The following is a 20,082-nucleotide window of genomic DNA, read 5'->3' as shown; positions in this document are numbered from 1 at the left end:
AAGGCGGAGATCCTGGGAGATGGATTATTTTCCCAACAAATAAACAGGCTCCTCCACAGAGAGAAGATTTTAGTCTTCAGGATGTGTTGAGCCTGCCTCAGGGAATGGGTCCAGGAGGTTAGGAAGTGGACTCTCTCCCTCTAGAGGACAAGGTGTTACTAGATGTGACATCTCCTTTGTGAGTGAGGTGCTGCGGGGAAAACACAATCATCTTGGAATTAGAATCTCCAAACTCACAGTCTCATGAAAATAATCAAAATATGTGGTAGGGGTATTGGCCAGGCTGTGGAGGACTACAGGTCCCCCATAAGAAAATGATGAAAAGAGAGGCTTATATGTGTAATAGTCATGACCTCCTGGTCTCCTAAGAGCAGAACCTCATGGATCTGCATGAACATATTCTAGAAGCAAGAGAAACATAGGAAAAGCTCATTCACTCATAATCATCAGCCTCTCCTGTAAATCGAACACGAAGGAAAACTCCTCTTTGATACAAAGATCTTAACTGCCAGAGATGGTCTGGGAAATCTATAAATAAATACAGAAGCCAAAGAGCTGAGGGATCTGGCCTCTCACGTAAAGAAGGTGGGAAAAATGGATCCAAATTCAGGCTGTAGATATTTGTACCTAGAACACAGAAGAGCAATATTTAGGCGTGAAAGGGAGACATGGTTTTACACACGTACATCACTTCTGATTTTAAGACAGAGACCCTTCTTACTTGATTAATAAAGATCCATTTGGATGAACATATCTGAACTTTATGGGGAAAACTAAACCTCTATGACAAAATTAATGGTTTAGAGTAATGACTTTGTCTTATACCATATGGAAAATACATAAATGAAAACCAAAAAAGAAGTGAAAGTGTAGAGAAATGTTTAGAAAATGAAAATTACTGTGTTCCCTGTTTAGTGGCCTTGCTTAGAGAGAATGGCATCAGAGAACCTACCTGCAAGGTTCCCCCAGACACCCATCTCAGCCAGGCCAGCAGCGCCCTCATTTTCCCCATGGCCTTTGTGTTCTCTCTACTGATGGCCCTGGTGGTGTTCAACTACGGCCCTGGGGGATCTCTGTGAGCTGTGACCTGTCTCAGAACCATGTGCACGTCAGCAGGAAGAACCTGGTGCTTCTGTGTCAAATGAGGAGAATCTCCCCTTCCTTCTGTCTGAAGGGCAGAAAAGACTTCGGGTTCCCCCAGGAGATGGTGGAACGCAGCCACCTGCAGAAGGCCCAGGCCATCTTTGTCCTCCACAAGATGCTCCAGCAGACCTTCCTCCTCTTCCACACAGAGCACTCCTCTGCTGCCTAGGACTCCACCCGCCTAGACAAGCTCTGCTCTGGACTCCATCAGCAGATGGAAGACCTGGACTCCTGCTTGGTGCAGGTGAGGGGAGAGCAGGTATCTGCCCTGGGAAGAGGTACTTCCAGGGAATCCACCTCTATCTGAAAGAGAAAAAATACAGGGACTGTGCCTGGGAGAATGTCACAGTGGAAATCTGAGACCCTTGTCGTCATCAACCACTTTGCAAGAAAGGTTGCCCAATGCGGATGGAGACCTGGCATCACCGTAACATGATTCTCATTGATTAAGATGCCAAATCACCTTGTACATTCGACTCTGGTCATTTCACAAAATTCATTTCTGTTTTAGTCACAAAACTTATTGAAATAATTCGAGTAATACTTTTTCAGTAGTAAAACTTCCCTGGACATCAGGCCCTAAGAGCTGTTTGCTCTGATGTGATTTATTTATTGCTTATTTACTAATTTCTATTTATTTATTCTTATGTCTCATTTATAATTTCATATAAAAGGTATTTCTGCTTACATTGTATTAAAAGTTAGAAATCATGTTCACCTTTTTCATTAAAGTTGCCTAATGTTTTATTATTCAACTCTAATGAAAGAAACGTTTTTGAGTTTTTTTTTTTTAATTCTGAAAATGCAAACCCTTATTTTTTCTACATAAATCTATGTCAGAATGATAGTCATCCATTTTGTCCTATGGCACCATCCTACCACTTTCCAGGAAATGCTTGTGAAAAATGTGGAACTACATGGAAGAGAGAGAAATCCCAGTAATTAAGGAAAACGGTCTGTCCTTCTGTCATAGGTGGACATGATTTATATCTAGTCAGCAAATGGAAGTTGGTATAAATATCTGAAGAAAGGAGTCATCTCTTCCAGGGAAGCTGGTGACACACGACGGTGATGGGCTGACCTGGCACCTGTTACTCTTCCTCCCACCTTCTCCCCAGTCCTGCTTTCCTGAACCATTTACTCCTCATAAGACAGCTTCCAGCTCTCCAACTGACTCCCTTTCCACACAGGTGTCTGTTTCTGAGCTGGTTTCTAACCTCGAGGTTTGTGTTTGAGTAGAAGCCACAGAAAGAAGGCACAAGTGAAAGGAGAAATTCTAGGATTTTTCAAAACCTCAAGATCCCAACTCTGCTACTTAAAAGCAGTGTGACCTTGACAAATAACACAAACAACATGCTCCCTAAGTTTCCTCATCTTTAATATGGGAAAAATAGTATTTTTTTCATTAGGTTATTGTAAGGATTCAGTGAGTAAAATATACACAAGAAGCATAAAAGTGTGTCTGGCCGAAATAATCACGACTGTTAGAAGCAGGGGTTGCCTTCAGGGAGGATAGAGAAGAACTGGTCTGAGGGAGTGACTGGGATGGAACACAAGAAAGGTGGCAGGTCCTGGGCAAAATCTTTGTTTTTCACTTTGGGTGCTAGTTTCACAGTGAATTCAGTGTATGAAAATGCTTTGGGCTGTACGCTTAAGGTAATTTGCAGTTGCTGTGTATTACATTTCTAAAATAATTCCTGGGTATTAGCAAAAATTCCTTGGCAGAGAAGGTTCAGCAGAAAACACCTGAATATACTTTAAACAGAAATAATATGGAAAGAACAGAGTTCTCAAATCAATGCAGAAAGTCACACAAATTATTCAGTAATGATGTTTGTGTGGACGCTTTAGTAAGGGGAAGGGCGAAAAAGGGCTGATGAACTCTTTTTTTTTTTTCTTCTTTCTTTCCTGGTCCTTCAGCACAAGTTCAGAGGCAGGAAGAAACTAACAGGAGCTGTGAAAGGAAAGATTCTGTCCCCCCACCACCACCCCGGCTCTGCCCATTTTGATCCTAGTTCTCTTCTCCATAAAGTCCCAAGTCCATGATGGCTGGCAATGTCACCTCCTAGAGCTGGTCCTTCTCAGAAAATAAGGTCCTCAGAGGAGAGAGTCAAAACAAGAAAACAAATTAATCTAGAGTAGGGGCACATCTCACCCAAGCTCTGCTTGTCCATGTGAAAGCTGGGCCATGGTGCTTACCCACCAGGTGACTGTGTGAGACGTGGTGGAACAAGGCTTGTTTTGGTGGCAAAATTTTGGATAGTGAGTCAGACAAGTTAACCTTCCCAAGTTTCAGACCTACAAACCTCAGGGCGCTGTTGAGATGATTGCCCAGGAGAATGTGTGTGAAAATGCTTTACACAGACACAGCTCTATCCATACCTGGGCCTTACATTATAGCTATTGTCCTTGACACTCAACCTGGAATCCTAGCTCCTGGCCATGAATCTTCAAAGAATCTCTTCTCAGTGGAACATTCTACTCAGTCTCCTCCATTCTCTCTCTTGGCTCCAACTTTCTCTGGACACACCCAGGCTCCTATGTCAATTTTCAGAGCTCACCTGAAAGGTGATAATATGACACCAGCCCAGCCTCTTTTCAGAAAGGTGATTCATCTCTTCCTTACCTCAGGCATCCCTCTTGCTAGCTTGCCCTGTAGAAGCCCAGGCTCCAAGCCCAGCATGCGGCTGAAGTGAGGGGATCCCAGGGGGAACTGAATAGGGAAGGAAGCCTTGGGCTGAGGTATCTTCTGAAAAAGATGGTCTCTGCTTCTCAAAAACAGCAAAATTCATCCCTCACAAACAAATTTATTTTTCTCAAGAAATTATGTTTTCTTTTGTCTCTGCAGCACTGAGGTGAAGAATGGAGTATTGCAGGGAGTGGACTGAGATAAAAGAAGAGATTGCTCCAGCTCTGAGAGCTGACTGTGATGTGGGAGGAGGAGGGAGGGATGTTGGATGCTAGGGAGGGAGTCTCATAGTGGCCTCTCACACCCACTACCCTCTGAGCCTCCTTAATGATTGTCCTGCTGAATACAGTCCTTCCAAAAGCTAATACAAAAGCATCACAACTTGACAAATGTTGAAGGGCTTTAAAAATTGAGAAAATCCATTAGAGAACAAGCCTCGGGACAGGACTTCCCAGTCCTTTCCATGATCCATCAATATACTGATCTTAAACAGCCATGGGTTGGATGCTTGGGTGACACAGGCACATACAGCCCCAAATGTCTCACTCAAGCTCTAGGAACAGAAAGCAGCACGAAACTTCACATATCCCCCAAATATCACTGAACTCTTGCAGTCTTGAGGTCCCAAGTTCAGAAAAGAAAGGAACAAAGCATATGACCTCAAATATGTGGATGGATAAGACCTTTTATCTGACTCCAAGTCCCTTGTTCATCCTGATCCCAGCCTGGACAGAGCAGTTCAGTTTCCCAAGTCTTTGTTTGGCCATAATGAGCGTATACACTGACCACTTTCCCTCTTCCCTTTCCTCCTCAGTCAGGCTCTGCAAGTAGCAGGAATGCAGCACTCCTGGCCATGTGTGTGGCTGACAGGCAGAGACAGGGGGAGACCCAAGTGTGACGGAACAGGTGTAAGGCCTTAACAATGCTGGGAGGGAAAGAGCACAGCCTTAGGAGGCTTGGGAAAGAAAGCTCCATCAGCATTAAGTAGCACTCAGCTCGCCATCCAGCTACTGGAGGAGAGTTGAGTTCTCAGCTAAGGATATGAAAACTGACTAATATATACTAAATAATCTCATGATGCTTGTTACTTATTTTAATATATGATTCTTTGAGTAGGTCAACAGAAGCTTCTGAACAGAGATCTGATGGAAAATCTCAGAATATTATTATGTCAAAGCTAAACTCTGGAAATCTGTCCTCAACTCCCTCTGACAGTTGGTATCTAGTAGCATCTCAAGTTTAGGTGATACAAAATGAAATCATTAAAAAAAACCTGGACAGCTGCATGTAAAAGAATGGAATTAGAACACTCTCTAACACCATACACAAAAAATAAACTCATGGAACTCCCTCTTTGGCACCATGGGATCGGGACAGTCTTAGGAGCACTGGAACATGGGTTAGACACCCAGCCTGGCACAGTGGATTAAGGCTATGGCATTGCCACAGCTGTGGCTTCAGTCATGACCCTGTCTCAGATCTGATTCCTGGCCCATGAGTTCCATATGCCAAAAGGAAATGAAAGGAGAAAACAAACTCAAAATGGATTAAAGACTTAAATGTAAGACCAGATACTACAAAACGTCCAGGGGAAAACATAAGCAGAACACTCTGACATAAATCACAGCAGTATATTTTTTGAACCACTGCTCAAGTAATGAAAATTTAAAAAAATAAATAAATAGATGGGACTAATTACATTTAAAAGCTTTTGCCCAACAAAGGAAACCATAAGCAAAAAAGAAATGACAACCCACAGAATAGGAGAAAATATTTGCAAACAAATTGACCAAAAAGGGATTAATCTTCAAAAATATACCAACATCTCCTATCATGTTTTTATAGTAAGCAACCAGAATGGGACAATGGTTAATCTGGGACAAGGTTGATCACACAAACATCCATATGAGAGGAGTGTCCGAAAGAGAAGAGTGAGAGAAAGGGTCAAAGAAAACATCTGAAGAGATAACAGCCAATAACTGCCTTAACATAGGGAAGAAATCACTCAGTCAAATCCAGGAAGCACAACAAGTACCATATAAAATAAACCCACGGAGGAACACCCCGAGACACATATTAGTCAAACTGATCAAAATTAAAGACAAAGAGAAAATATGGAAAGCAGCTAGGGAAAAGAAACAAACAACATACAAGGGAACCACAAAAGGTTATTGGCTGATTTTTTAGCAGAAACCCTGCAGAACAGAAGGGAGTGGCATGATATACTTAAAGTGATGAAAGGAAAAAAAACCCCAACCATGATTAATCTACCCAGCATGGCTCTCGCTCATATTTTAAGGAGAACTCAAAAGCTTTACAGACAAGCAAAAGCTAAGAGAATTCACCATCACTAAACCAGCTTTACAAGAAATACTAAAGGAATTCCTCTAGGTGGAGAAGAAAAGGCCATAACTCGAAACAGAAATGTTTCAAATGGCAAGGCTCAACAGTAAAGGCATACGTATAGTAAAAGTAGGAAAACATCCACAAACAGATATGCTACCCAAACCAGAAAAGGTAAGAAGAGGAGGGTACAGATGCAGGATACTGGAGATGCATTTTCAATTAAGTGACCAACAAATTAAAACACGTGTATGTGTGTGTGTGTGTGTGTGTGTGTGTGTGTACTCCTACATCAAAATTTCATAGTAACTGCAAAGCAAAACTGCAATAGATACACACAAATAATAAGAAGCCATCCAAACATAACACGAAAGACAGTCATAAAACCACAAGAGAATAAAAGAGAAGAAGGGAAGAAAAAACACCAACAAAAACAAATATGAATCAATTAATAAAATGGCAATAAGAACATACATATCAACAATTACCTTATATTTAAATGGACTAAATGCCCCAACAAAAACACACTGACTGGCTGAATGGATTAAAAAACAAGACCCATATATATGCTGTCTTCAAGAGACCCACTTCAGTTCTAGGGATACATACAAGCTCAAAGTGAGTGGGAAAATATTCCATGCAAATGGAAATCAAAACAAACCTGGAGTAGCAATACTCATATTAGACAAAATAGACATTAAATAAAGAATACCATAAAGGGACAAAGAGAAACATTACATAATGATCAAAGGACCAATCCAATAAGAAGAAACAACAATTGTAAATGTATATGAACCCAACATATAACATAGGAGCAATTCAATGTATAAGGCAATTCAATGTATAAGGCAACTGCTAACAACCCCACAAGGAGAAATAGACAATAACACAAAAATAGTGGGAGACTTTAACACCCCACTTCCAGCAATGGACAGATCATCCAGACAGAAAACCAACAAGGAAACACAAGCCTTAAATGATGCATTAGAGCAGATGGACTTATTAGATACTTACAGAATATTCCATCCCAAAGCAGCAGAACACACATTCTTCCTAACTGCACATGGAACACATTCTCTACGATAGTTCACATTCTGGGCCACAAATCAAGCTTTGGTAAATTTAAGAAAACTGAAATCACATCAAGCATCTTTTTTAACCTCAATGCTATACGACTGGAAATCAACAATAGGGGAAAAACTGCAAAAAAAAAAACCACAAACACATGGAAACTAAACATGTCATGAAACAATGAAATGTATCATGAAGAGATCAAAGAGGAAATTAAAAACACCTAAATGCAAATGACAACAAAAACACAACAATCCAAAACCTATGGGATGCAGCAAAAGCAGTTATAAGAGGGAAGTTCATAGCAATACAAGCCTACCTCAGAAAACAAGAACAATCTCCAATAAACTACTTAATGTTACACCTAAAGCAATGAGAGGGACAAGTACAGACAAAACGCAGTTAGCAGAATGAAAGAAATCATAAAGATCAGAGCAGAAACCAATGAAATAGAAACATAAACCATAGAAAAGATCAAGGAAACTAAAAGCTGGTTCTTTGAAAAGATCAACAAAATTGAAAAACCCTTCATGTGATTCATCAAGAAAAAGAGAACTCAAATCAATAAAATTAAAAATGAAAAAGGAGACATTACAAGGGACAAAACATAATTACAAAGGATTGTAACAGACTACTATAGGCAACCATATGCCAATGAAATGGCCAATTAGAAGAAATGAACAAGTCCTTAGAAAAGTACAATGTTCCAAGACTAAACCAAAATGAGTAGAAAAGATCAACGGACCAATCACAAGTACTGAAATTGAAACTGATTTAACAACTTCCAACAAACAAAAGTCCTGGACCAGATGGTTTCACAGCCAAATCCTATCAAAAATTTAGAGAAGAGTTAACACCTAATCTTCTGAAACTATTTCAAAAAATTTCAGAGGAAGGAACACTCCTAAACTTATTCTCTGAGGCCACCATCAGCCTGATACCAAAACCAGACAAAGATATCACAAAAAAAAATTACAAGCCAAATGACTGATGAACTTAGATGCAAAAATCCTCAACAAAATACTAACAAACCAAATCCACCAATACACTAAAAGGTTCATATACCATGATCAAGTGGGACTTATCCTAGGGGTGCAAGGATTTTTTAATATCCTCAAATCAATCTGTGTGATACATCACATTAACATACTGAAGAATAAAAACCATATGATATTCTCAATACATGCAAAAAAGATTTTGACAAAATCCAACACTTATTTCTTATAAAAAAAAAATCCCTGAAGAAAGTGGGCATAAAAGGAAACTATCTCAACATAATAAAGGCTATATATGACAATCCCACAGCTACTATCATTCTCAATGGTGAAAAGTTGAAAGAATTCCAGCTAAGATCAGGAACAAGACATGGATGTCTGCTCTTTCCAGTACTATTCAACAGTTTTGGAAATCCTAGCCATAGAAATCAGAGAAGAAAAACAAGTAAAAGGAATCCAAATTGGAAAGAGAGAAAGAAATGTATCAATGTTTGCAGATGACAGGATATATACATAGAAAATCCTAAAGATGCTCCCAGAAAAATCTTAAGAGCTCATCAATGAATTTGATAAAGTTGCAGGACACAAAATTAATACACAGAAGGTGGGACCAAGATGGCTCCCACAAACACATCAAAAAAATTAATCTACATGTAGAACTATTTACACAGAACACCTACTGAACCCTGGCAGAAGACCTAAACTTCTTAAAAAAAAGCAAGAATCCCTCAACATAACTGGGTAGAACAAAGGAAAAAGAAAAGAGAGAGTGAGAGAAAAAGTAATCAGGATGAGACCTGCACTCCCAAGAGGGAACTGAGAAAGAGGAAAGGAACCATACCTTAGGAAGCCACCTAAGTGACAGGGAGATCAGCCAAGATGAAGGGACCTCAAACTCACAAAGAAAGCACATTAGCTGGACTGAGGAAGGCAAAGCAGAAAGACAGCCACAAAAACCACCAGTACCACTGCCCCTGACACCAGAGCCTGAGATGTTTGGGTGGGGGCTTTGTTCTGAGACTCAGGCTCTAGAAGTCAGTTTCCGGGTAAAGGACTAGGATTGGTGATGTGGAGACAGATGGAGGAACTGTGGAGTGGATGCCACAGCCAAGGTAACCTGGGAGGAAGTCTGGGCCTGCCAGGAGAAGCTAGGTGCACATTGTTGCGAGGGCACAGGAGGAGGGTCAGACTGCTATAGAAATTCCTTCTCTGCATATGTACAGACTCCCAGAGGCGGGGCTAAGGCAGTGAGGTACGACTTGGGCCAGGGACTCACCCTCTTGTGCTAGCTAAGGGTGGCAGCAATCCTGTGCGGGCTAAGTGGGACAGGGTGCTTCCTGCATGGTATACAGGTAGCAGAGGAAAACCATGTGAGTTCCCTCTGACTTCAGAGGTGGGTGTGGCCTGGCACGACCAGGAGTCCATGAACATGCACCACTTGTGGCCCCAGTCATCTCAGAGGACACCACGGAGGACGGCATTACAATCGAGCACCACCTGTTGTTGCTCTCACACCCCTGGGAATGCACTCGCCCTGCTGATGCCACTGTCAAATGTTCTGGGCAGTGTCTAATTCTGCCCAAGGCTCATTACCACTTCCCAGGGCCCTGCAACTAGCAGTAGCCTGCGCCAACTTCCTGAAGACATTGCTACTGTCAGGAGTCCAGCAACCAGGCACTGACTACTAGCCCTGCCCATTACCTCCTTTCCTGGAAACACACACAGCCCCCTATCAAGGGGATAACCAGTCTGCTCAACAGGAAAGAGACAGCAAATATCCAAACTCCCATGCCAAAATAAATAGCAGCCACTGCAAAATACAAAGGGACACTCCTGCATATAAATAGCCCTCCAAGACTACAGTACCTCATTTCCCTAAACTCACAGAATAAGAAAAATATAAGCAAACTGAGAAGCTCAGGAAATATTCCCAGTTAAAAGAACAGGAGAATTCACCTAAAGGAAAAACAATGAAACAGCCCTCTGCAGTCTAAGAGACACTGAGTTCAAAAAGGAAATAGTCAGATTTCCCATTGTGGCTCAGTGGTTAATGAATCCAATTAGGAACCATGAGGTTGTGCGTTCGACCCCTTGGCCTTGCTCAGTGGGTTTAAGGACCTGGCATTGCATGAGCTGTGGTGTGGGGTCGCAGACGCAGCTCAGATCCCGCGTTGCTGTGGCTTTGGTGTAGGCGGCAGCTACAGCTCCAATTTGACCCCCTAGCCTGGGAACCTCCACATGCCATGGGAGCGGCCCTAGAATAGGCAAAAAGACAAAAGAAAAAAAAAGGAAATAGTGAAATACAGAAGGAATTAATGATGAATATGAAGGAATTAAAAGTGGATATAAACAGTAATGCAGATGACTTTAGAAAGGAACTAGAAAGTATAAGGAGGAGCCAAGAAAAATTATAAAATTCATTTGCAGAGACACATACTGAGTTAAAGGCACTGAAGAGCAGAATGAATCGTGCAGAGGAACAAATTAGTCACTTGGAAGATAGAATAATGGAAATCACCCAATCAGGACAGCAGACAGAACACCAACTGAAAAAACATGAAGACAATATAAGAGATCTAGGGGATAATATGAATCAGGGCAGTTTATGCATAATAGGGATTCCAGAAGGAGAAGCAAAAGAAAAGAGGGTTGAAATTACATTTGAGGAAATTATGGCTGAAAACTTCCCAAATCTAATGGAAATCAATATCAAGATACAGGAAGCCCAGAGAGCCCCAAACAAGCTGAACACAAAGAGGCCCACAGAAGACATATTATAATAAAAAATGGCAAAAACGGAAGATAAAGAGAGAATTCTAAAGGCAGCAAGAGAAAAACAAAGACTTAATTATAAGGGAACCCCCAGAAGGCTATTGGCTGATTTCCCGACAGAAACACTACCATCCAGAAGAGAGTGGCAAGATATATTCAAAGTTCTAAAAGGGAAAAAACTGCAGCCTAGAATACTCTACCCAGCAAGAATACAGTTTAACATAGAAGGAGAAATAAAGATTTTCTTCAATGAACAACAGAAATTATGAAAGAGCTCCACTATAGAAAAAAAGAAGTAAGGACAAACAGGATGCAGGAAATCACAATTGGAAAGTAATCACTTACATAAGCCAGTATACAGAACTAAAAGGAATAAAAACCCACCTTTTTTAAAATCAGCAATAAACACAAGGAACAGCAAGAGGATAAATATCAGTTAGTTAGTAAATGTAAATAGTCATTGATAGAAATTCTTTCACATGCCTGAGAGCACTTCTCATGCCCAGTGCAGAGTTGCATTGTTGTCAATTTGCGACGATAGTGAAATCGTTTGTTCAAAGATTCTCAGGGTACTAAGCCATCATGTTTGCTCTACAGGCACTGCTGCCTTACGGATTCCTGCTGCTCTATGATTAATTAACTATGTAATAGATTTTTTATTTATCCTACTAACGGATTATTTTATAACTTTAATAATTTCAATGTATTATACTATCTTTGTAATTATTATTTGTGTTTATTAATTTGTTGACAGAAAGGGAAAACTTCTCTACTGATATATTTTTAAAAAGAAAACAAACAATTCTGAATTTCAAACTGATTAAAGGAATTTATAGTGCTTTTCCATTAAATTCAATTATAGTGAATATAGTGTGTTATTCGAAGAGAGGTAGAGAAAAGGATTAAAATGTATAGGAGAAGCTTCATATATGATAATAAATAAGAAATCCAATTTGGGCATTAGCTGTAAAGTTTGATGTTTTTAATGGGAAACTGCAAAATCTGAAAAAGTATCATTTAATGATCAAATTTAGGCAATTATAATAGAATAACTTTATTAGACTGAAGTAAGAAGAGATGAAGTTTGTGATGATTAGAATGTGTCAAAAAGAGAAGGGAGAAAAAGATTTGCTTTAGTGGGAAAGGTGGAATTTGCATGTATGGAACTCAAAGGGTGAAATTATTATGTAGGTGCGAGGATGGTGAAGAGGTTATATGAATGAGTCATATTGCGAATGTTAGGGAATTTCAGAGGCAGTCACAACGCACTAGAAGAGAATTAAGACTATAGGAGGGATAGACAGGAGATGGGGATCATGTGTAGTATATAATAGAATGTATGAAGAATTTATATATTGTAAGGGGGAATGTTGAAGAGATAGTGGAAGAATGTAGAAACGAAGATGATGTATGGAATAAGAATAATCTAGCTAGGGGCATCAGGAATGGAGAAAAGCTAAAGTTAAGAGGGGGGGAACTCTCCAAATGGAGAATGAGGTTGGAATGGGTCATAGTTTAAAGTCAAGAGAAGAAGGGTGAGAAGAATACATGTAAATAGACTGAGGACTCTTAGCATCAATACGTTCATTTAAACTGAAGAATGGAACTGCCCTCCTTGAGAAAATTCAATGGACTGGTCACAGCTAGGTGATGCTGAGGGTGGAATTCATCAGCAGAGAGACCATCCTGGGAAGGCTGAAGTATAAGAAAGAATAGTGGGAAACTACAAAGTTATATTTGTTCTATTTAACATCAAATGGGTGGTACTAGAGAGTACAATATTATAGTATGACCAAACTTCAATTTGTCAAGAATCAAAACGCTCTAGCCGTACAGTGCCCATCGAATGAGGTCAACTAGTAGTAAGCTTTTCTGAAAAAGAAGAGTTGAAAGGGGAAGAAGTAAAATTCAATGAACATATTGAAATTACGGGAAAACTAATGTATGGACATTTATTTACTTTTTACTTTCTCTAATTTGAGTTCAGGTTCAAAAAACTTTCGAGAATAAGTACAAGACTTTACCAGAATAAAGGATACTGAGTGATGTGTATATATATTACTCTGGAAATCAAAGTAAAGTAGATAGAGAGTAGGAAGTGAGATATCTAGTACATTGAAGTATGTGTTTATTGAGATTTGAGCCATGCCTGCAGGAATTGTTGAGGAATGAGGAGATATTATAGAAAGGAGATACAAGGAATTGATGGTATTCCATTGGTACTAGATGATTATTCACTACTGTCAATTTAGTTATATAGAGAAAAGATAAAGATGAAGAGTATGACTTGGCACATGCGACCTTCTCCCACAAGACAAGGATTAAAAAAAAAAAACTGTCATGTAAGGATTGAGATTCACAAGAACTCTACTGAACACTGACCGAGATCAGCAAACAATTAAACGCACCACAAAAGGGCAAGAAGCTCACGTAATAAGTAGAAAAAAGAGAGAGAGAGAAAGGAATCAGATGGTACCAGCACTCTGAGAGGGAGCTGTGAAGAGGCGAGGAATCAACAACCCTGGAACCACATATGATTGGGGAGAATCAGAGAGGAGGGAAGCTTTTACCTGCAGAGAAAACACAGATTGGCACTGAAAAGGGAAAGCAAGAGAGAGAGCCACCCAGATCACCACAGCATACGGGATTGACTCAGTTGTGGGTGGTGCTAGAAAGATGCTCAGGCTACTGGTACAGAATGTGTCTGGGAGAGTCGGTGAACTGAGTGTTTAGTTGTGGAGCTCAACACCTGAAGGGATGGTGTGGCTGATGAGTTGTATGTCTAAAAGTGGTGGTGAAACAAAAAGCCCAGGGAGGAACAGGGCGGAGGTCTGAGCCTTCAGGAGAAGCGGTGCATTGCTGGGAGTGTGAGAAAAGAAGAGGCAGACTCCAATAGGAATGATCTTCTCTGCTCTGCACATGAGGACTCTTGGGGGGCAGAGGCTTATAGCTGGGCAAAATGAACTAACAGCTATCTCTGACTTAGAGGTGGCCTGGCTGCTACCTATAGGGTCGTGGATCAGGCACCACCTCAGAGACTGCACAGAGGAAGGCACGCACAAGCCCACCCTTGTGTTCTCAATTCTGGATACATTGCCAACACACGCATCGAGGCCATAATGCCTCAGGGTACGACTACAACCTGCCTGAGGTCACTACCGATTCCCGGGCCTGAACTTAGGAGTAAGCTCGTTCTGCATCCTCAAGTTCCTTGCTACCGTCAGGGCCGCAGCAACAGCACTGGTAACTATCTTCCCACTCTGTCTCATCTGCCTGTAAGCACATTGCAACACCCTATAGAATGATAATTAGCCTGCAACAGAGGAAGAGAGAAGCAGCATCAAACAAAGAGCAACCCATGCAAAAATAAATATAAGGCTCCACAAAATCCCAGGGATGCTCTACATAACGAACTGAACACAGACTTTGCAGTCTCCAGACACAATATCAACAAGGAGATATAGTAGAAATTACGAAGATTAAGGGTGAATTGAGGAATTAAGAGTGGATACTTACAGTTAGGCACATGACTATTAGAAAGGAACTAGAAAGTATACAGGAGGAGCCAAAGAAAAGTATAAAATTCATTTGAGAGCACATATGAGTTAAAGCACTGAAGAGCAGAATGAATCGTGCAGAGGAACAAATTATCACTTGAAGATAGAAGTAATTGAATATAGCTCCATGGGTTAGGGATCTGGCAATTGCATGAGCTGTGGTGTTAGGTTGGCAGACTCGGCTTGGATCAGCTTGCTGTGGCTTGCTAGGCAGCAGCAACAGCTGATCAACCTAGCCTAAACCTCATATGCCAGGGGGTAAAAAAAAAAAAAAAAAAAAAAAAAAAAAAAAGAAATTAAAGATTAAAAAACATTTGTCCAGTTGGGATAGTTACAAAGTAGTCTTTTGTTTGAAAAAAAAAAAGATTGATTGAACCTGTGAAAGTCTCTGAGAACTGGAATTAATGCAAAAACACAGAGAAAGATCCCAGTTGATGATGATCCCTAAATCACACATGTCAGTGGGCTGAGGTGGCTCCTATAGGTGCAACATTAGTTCTTAGGGTATGAACGATTCTTAGCTATTACAATGATTTGTGGCACTCAAGAGCTCAAACCCTATCAAACAAACTCTTCTTCCTTTTATCATGTTTTTTCTCTTTGGATCCTCTTGTGGATGTGGATGATATGAGAAGCACTGACATTGACTTTCTGGAAGATAAACATTATGCAGGATCAGTGCTATGACCTAGGCTGACCTGATGGTTCATTAGAGGACTTTCTCACCAGCAATGCTTGATCTCAAAGTCATAATGCTCTGATTTGCCTTTGCTGACTTCTAACCTCCACTGTCTCCTTGCAGGTTTTACTTAGGTTTAAGCCCAGTGTGATTTGGGTTTTGGGAATTAAGCACAAAGAGGTTACATTTTATTATTTAATCATAATAAATTTATCCAGCCCATTAAAATTATGTCTAGATCTAAAGAGAAAGAATTATGGACCATATCTAGATGAACAACTAGCAGCTAGTGAAGTTAAAAATTATTTTATGAGATGACCCAAATTTAATAATTACCTGAAGTATATATTGAGAAAATAATTTTAATTGAAGTAGTTTTAGCAGTTTCAATGGTTCAATTTCTTTTCTTTCTTTTTTTGGCCATGCCCCCAGATCAGAATTTCCTAGTGCAGGGTTGAACCTGCACCAGAGCAGATACCTAGGACAGCATGACATGTAGATCCTTAACTGCTGATTGACAGGGAAATCACAGATGGACTTTTAAGATATTTTACATTGATATCTTAGGCAGTATTTATAAATATTATTGATATGTAATTTGACATATTCTATTTATATAAGTAAATGTTACATTAAAAGTCAATCTGCGGAGTTCCGTCGTGGCGCAGTGGTTAAGGAATCCGGACTAGGAACCATGAGGTTGTGGGTTTGGTCCCTGCCCTTGCTCAGTGGGGTTAACGATCCGGCATTGCCCTGAGCTGTGGTGTAGGCTGCAGACGCGGCTCGGATCCCGTGTTGCTGTGGCTCTGGCGTAGGCCGGTGGCTACAGCTCCGATTCGACCCCTAGCCTGGGAACCTCCATATACCGCGGGAGCGGCCCAAGAAATAGCAACAACAACAACAACAACAACAACAACAAGTCAATCTGCAAACTTAGTTATACATTTAAATTGTCAATATTTATTACATTTAATTTTTATCTTAAATTTTTTGTCATACTTAACCTTGCATTGAGTAAAAAGAATAAAATTTTCACCTTCGTCTAGAAATGTATATGGGATAAATATACATGTACACAGTATATCTCCATATAAAAATTCCATAGGGGGGAAGTTAGGAAAAAGCATCTAAGAAGGCTCTCTGGCAGGGGAAGGGGAGGGAATAATGAAAAAAAAAATGGTTGAGAAAAGCTGCCCTACCCATGGAGAGTGTTAAATGAAAAGCAAAATCAGAAGTAGAAAGTAACATAAAAAATGGATATTAATTTGTTTCCTTTTAAGACACAGGCCTGAGGGAAGGTCTTCAGAGATCCTAGAGAGCAGGGTCAGAGTCACCCACCTCAGCCAGGACAGCAGCATCTGCAAGATCCCCAATGGCCCCAACCTCAGCCTTCTTCACAGCCCTGGTGCTGCTCAGCTACAATGCCATCTGCTCTCTGGGCTGTGACCTGCCTCAGACCCACAGCCTGGCTCACACCAGGGCCCTGAGGCTCCTGGCACAAATGAGGAGAATCTCTCCCTTCTCCTGCCTGGACCACAGAAGGGACTTTGGATCCCCTCATGAGGCCTTGGGGGGCAACCAGGTCCAGAAGGCTCAAGCCATGGCTCTGGTGCATGAGATGCTCCAGCAGACCTTCCAGCTCTTCAGCACAGAGGGCTCGGCTGCTGCCTGGAATGAGAGCCTCCTGCACCAGTTCTGCACTGGACTGGATCAGCAGCTCAGGGACCTGGAAGCCTGTGTCATGCAGGAGGCGGGGCTGGAAGGGACCCCCCTGCTGGAGGAGGACTCCATCCTGGCTGTGAGGAAATACTTCCACAGACTCATCCTCTATCTGCAAGAGAAGAGCTACAGCCCCTGTGCCTGGGAGATCGTCAGGGCAGAAGTCATGACATCCTTCTCTTCCTCCACACACCTGTAAGATGGATTCAGTAGGAAAGAGTGACAGTTAGTTATAAATGTAAATAGTCATCATAGAAATGCTTCTCACAGCCTGACAAGCCCTTCTCATGCCAGGGCAGAGCTTCCATTCTGTGTCATCTTGCCACGAAGTGAATCGTTTGTCAAAGATTCTCAGGGGTACTAAGCACCATCATGTTCTGCTCTACAGGCACTGCTCCCTTACAGATGTCCCTGCTGCTCTATGTAATTATCTATTTAAAGATTTTTTTATTTACCTACTTATAGGATTTATGTTTTATACATTTAATATTATATGTACCTTATAAATCATCTTTGTATTTATTATCTTTGTTTATTAATTTTTGACAATAGGAAACTTCTTCTACCTGTATATTTTTAAAAAAGAAACAACACCAATTCTGAATTTTCAAACTGATTAAAGGATTTATGGTGCCTTTAATTTCCCATTATAACATTCACATTAGAGTGAATATAAAATTGTTCAAGGCCAGGTTGTAGGTTACCCTCAGGATAGAGAGGTGAACATAAGAAATCCAATGCTGCTTTCTTGTATCTTTGATTTTTATAGGGCAAAATCTGAAAAAAGTAATCAGTTAACTGAAAATCAAATATCAATTATGTTTAAAACTAGTATTAGCTAATGTTAGAAATTAACATCAGGTTGTTTTAATGTTGTAAAGAGAAGAAGGGAGAAAAAAAGAAATGCTTTAAGTGGAAGGTGGATTAAGCCATGTGAGGACTCAAAAGTAAAAGTCGAAGTTCTTCTTTACTGTTGACCGGGGGATCTAACTTCCAATGCCCATTGGGTACTGGAGCTGGTGATTTCCAAGCAATTCCCTGAGGTGTAAAGCATGGGAACAGAAGTGATCAAATGGGAAGAGGGCACAGAATGAGAAAAGCCTAAAGTTAAGAGGGGGGGAAGACCTGCAAAGGAAAATGAGGTGGAATGGTCATAGGTTAACAGGTCAAGAGAGAAGGGTGAGAAGACTACATGTAAAAGACTGAGACTGCTTAGAAGATGCAATACGTTCATTTAAACTGAAGATGGAAACTGCCCCTCCTTGAGAAATCAGATGGCACTGGTCACCCTAGTGAGAGCTGACTGGGTGGAATTCATCAGCAGAAACCATCCTGGAGAAGCTGGAAGGGTGAGGAGAGAAGAGAACTCCTCTTGTTTTTTTCACCTGGGGAGTCATATTACTACTTTCACTCTCATCTTGTTCAGATTTACTTTTGCTTTCCTCTGACCTCAGTGCATCCAAAGGCAATGAGAGCTTTCTAAGAAAGTTGAAGGAAGAAAGAAAATCATGACATATTGAAAATTACGGAAACTAATTGTATGGACCGTTTATGTTTCCTTTTTACTTCTCTATTTTGATTTCTGTTTCAAGAAGACTTCAGAAGCTGTAAGACAAAACCTTACCCAGAAAAATACTGAGTGTATGTGTATATCTAACTCTGAAATCAATAGTGAAAAGAAGGCTACCATTTTCTAGCATCGTGTGCCTTACTTCTTCCCTGCCCTGCACCTTGATTGTGGCATGGAGAATCATGAATCAAGAGGCTCCACAGGAATGTACTCAATGGTCTAATGATTATTCACTACTTCAATATAAAGTTCTATCAAAGAGAGCAAGATCAAGATGGAGGAGTAGACGTGGCACTCACCTTCTCCCACAAGCAAATTAAAAAAAAAAAACTTCATGTAGGATGATTCACACAGAACATCTACTGAACACTACCAGAAGACATTAAACCACCAAAAAGGGCAAGAAACCCTCTACGTAACTAAGTAGAACAAAAGGAGAGAGAGAAAGGAATCAGGATGGTACCAGCACTCCTGAGAGGGAGCTGTGAAAGAGGGCAGGAATCAACACCCTGGGAAGCCACATAACTGATGGGGAGATCAGCAGAGATGGAGGGACTTTTACACTGCAGAGAAAAGCACAGCAGTTGGACTGAAAAGGGCAAAGCAGAGAGAGAGAGACACCCTCAGACACCACAGCATGGGATGCTCAGGTGGGGGCTGGGTGCTGAGACTCAGGCTCTGGAGGTCAGTTCTGGGGAGAGGACTAGTGTTAGCTGTGTGGAGACAGCCTGAGGGAGCTAGGGGTGTTGTGTCAAGGGTGGGGGAGCAGATCACCAAAGCCCAGGGAACATGGGCGGAGGTCTGAGGCCTTCAGGAGAAGCAAGGTGCCATTGCTGGGAAGGTGAGAAAAGAAGAGGCAGACTGCCATAGGAATATCCTTCTCTGCACATGCATGGACTCTTGGGGGGCAGGGCTATAGCCATGGGGCAAATCACAACAGCTATCTCTGACTTCAGAGGTGGGCCTGGCCTGCTACCACTAGGGTCGGTGAGCAGGCACCACCTCAGAGACTGGCACAGAGGAGGGCACCGCAACCAAGCACCACCCATTGTTGTTCTCACTTTCCTGGGAATGCACACACCATGCTGAGGCCAAATGCTCAGGGTACCGCCTACACCTGCCTGAGGGTCACTACCACTTCCCGGGCCCTGCAACTAGGAGTAGCCTGTGCTGCCATCCCTCAGTTCCTTGCTACCGTCAAGGGCCCAGCAACCAGGCACTGGTAACTATCCTTCCCCACTGCCTCCATCTGCCTGTAAGCACATGCAACACCCTATCAAGATGATAATAGCCTGCACACAGAGGAAAGAGACAGCAAGCATTCAAACCAAAAGCAACCCCATGCCAAAAATAAATAGTAAGCCCTCACAAAATACCCAGGGATGCTCTCACATAACAATGAAACAGACCTTTGCAGTCTACCAGACACCAAGTTCAACAAGGAGATAGTGAAAATACGGAAGGGATTAAGGGTGAATATGAAGGAATTAAGAGTGGATATAAACAGTTAGGCAGATGACTTTAGAAAGGAACTAGAAAGTATA

The 20,082-nt window shown here is 41.2% G+C and overlaps 1 protein-coding gene and 1 pseudogene across 1 annotated transcript; both read left to right on the top strand.

Moving 5' to 3' along the window:
• On the top strand, positions 1,011–4,022 carry LOC106509151 (annotated as a pseudogene).
• Positions 16,622–17,167, top strand: LOC100156936 (interferon alpha-11). Its single transcript, NM_001130246.1, is given in 1 exon segment — positions 16,622–17,167. A coding segment is annotated over 1 exon segment (546 nt).

Source organism: Sus scrofa, chromosome 1, assembly GCF_000003025.6.
Source record: "Sus scrofa isolate TJ Tabasco breed Duroc chromosome 1, Sscrofa11.1, whole genome shotgun sequence".
NCBI lineage: Eukaryota > Metazoa > Chordata > Mammalia > Artiodactyla > Suidae > Sus > Sus scrofa.
This window is presented reverse-complemented; position numbering and strand designations above follow the sequence as displayed.